The 344-nt window shown below is 40.7% G+C and overlaps 1 protein-coding gene across 1 annotated transcript in view; it reads left to right on the top strand.

The window, feature by feature from the left end:
- The first annotated feature begins 225 nt into the window (after window positions 1–225).
- Window positions 226–344, top strand: part of LOC119423533 (cytohesin-1-like) — a 2,298-nt gene continuing 2,179 nt past the window's right edge. Inside the window, exon 1 of the mRNA XM_037690931.1 lies at window positions 226–288. Coding sequence (XP_037546859.1) covers window positions 226–288 — 63 coding nt within the window. The remainder of the gene's footprint in view (window positions 289–344) is intronic.

The raw sequence follows: 344 nt of genomic DNA, 5'->3' as shown, positions 1-344 counted from the left end.
GTTAAGATGAAATTTGCTGTGGTCGTAGCTGAGAGCGAGTTTTCATACGTTCCTAATGCGAATCAAAAATCCAAGATGGCCGCCTGAGCTTAAAAGTAAAAACACTATGAATCAGCTAATTTGAGCTATTGCGTTAACATTTTCTGTAGTGAGAGCCGAGAATGTTCCCCTTCACATACTGAATCCAAATAAAAAAATCCAAGATGGCCACCATAGTTTAAGAAAATGACTAGAACTCATCGAACTGAATTTGGTGTATTTGTAGCCGAGAGCGAACCCCAACACACGGTACTGTCAAATCAAAATTTTAAACTGGCAGCAGCGTGGCGGTCCACGTCAAAGTT

The sequence above is a fragment of the Nematolebias whitei genome, chromosome 17 (assembly GCF_014905685.2).
Source record: "Nematolebias whitei isolate Nwh7 chromosome 17, NemWhi1, whole genome shotgun sequence".
Lineage (NCBI taxonomy): Eukaryota > Metazoa > Chordata > Actinopteri > Cyprinodontiformes > Rivulidae > Nematolebias > Nematolebias whitei.
The sequence above is the reverse complement of the archived record's forward strand: the minus strand, read 5'-3'. Positions and strand labels throughout refer to the sequence as shown.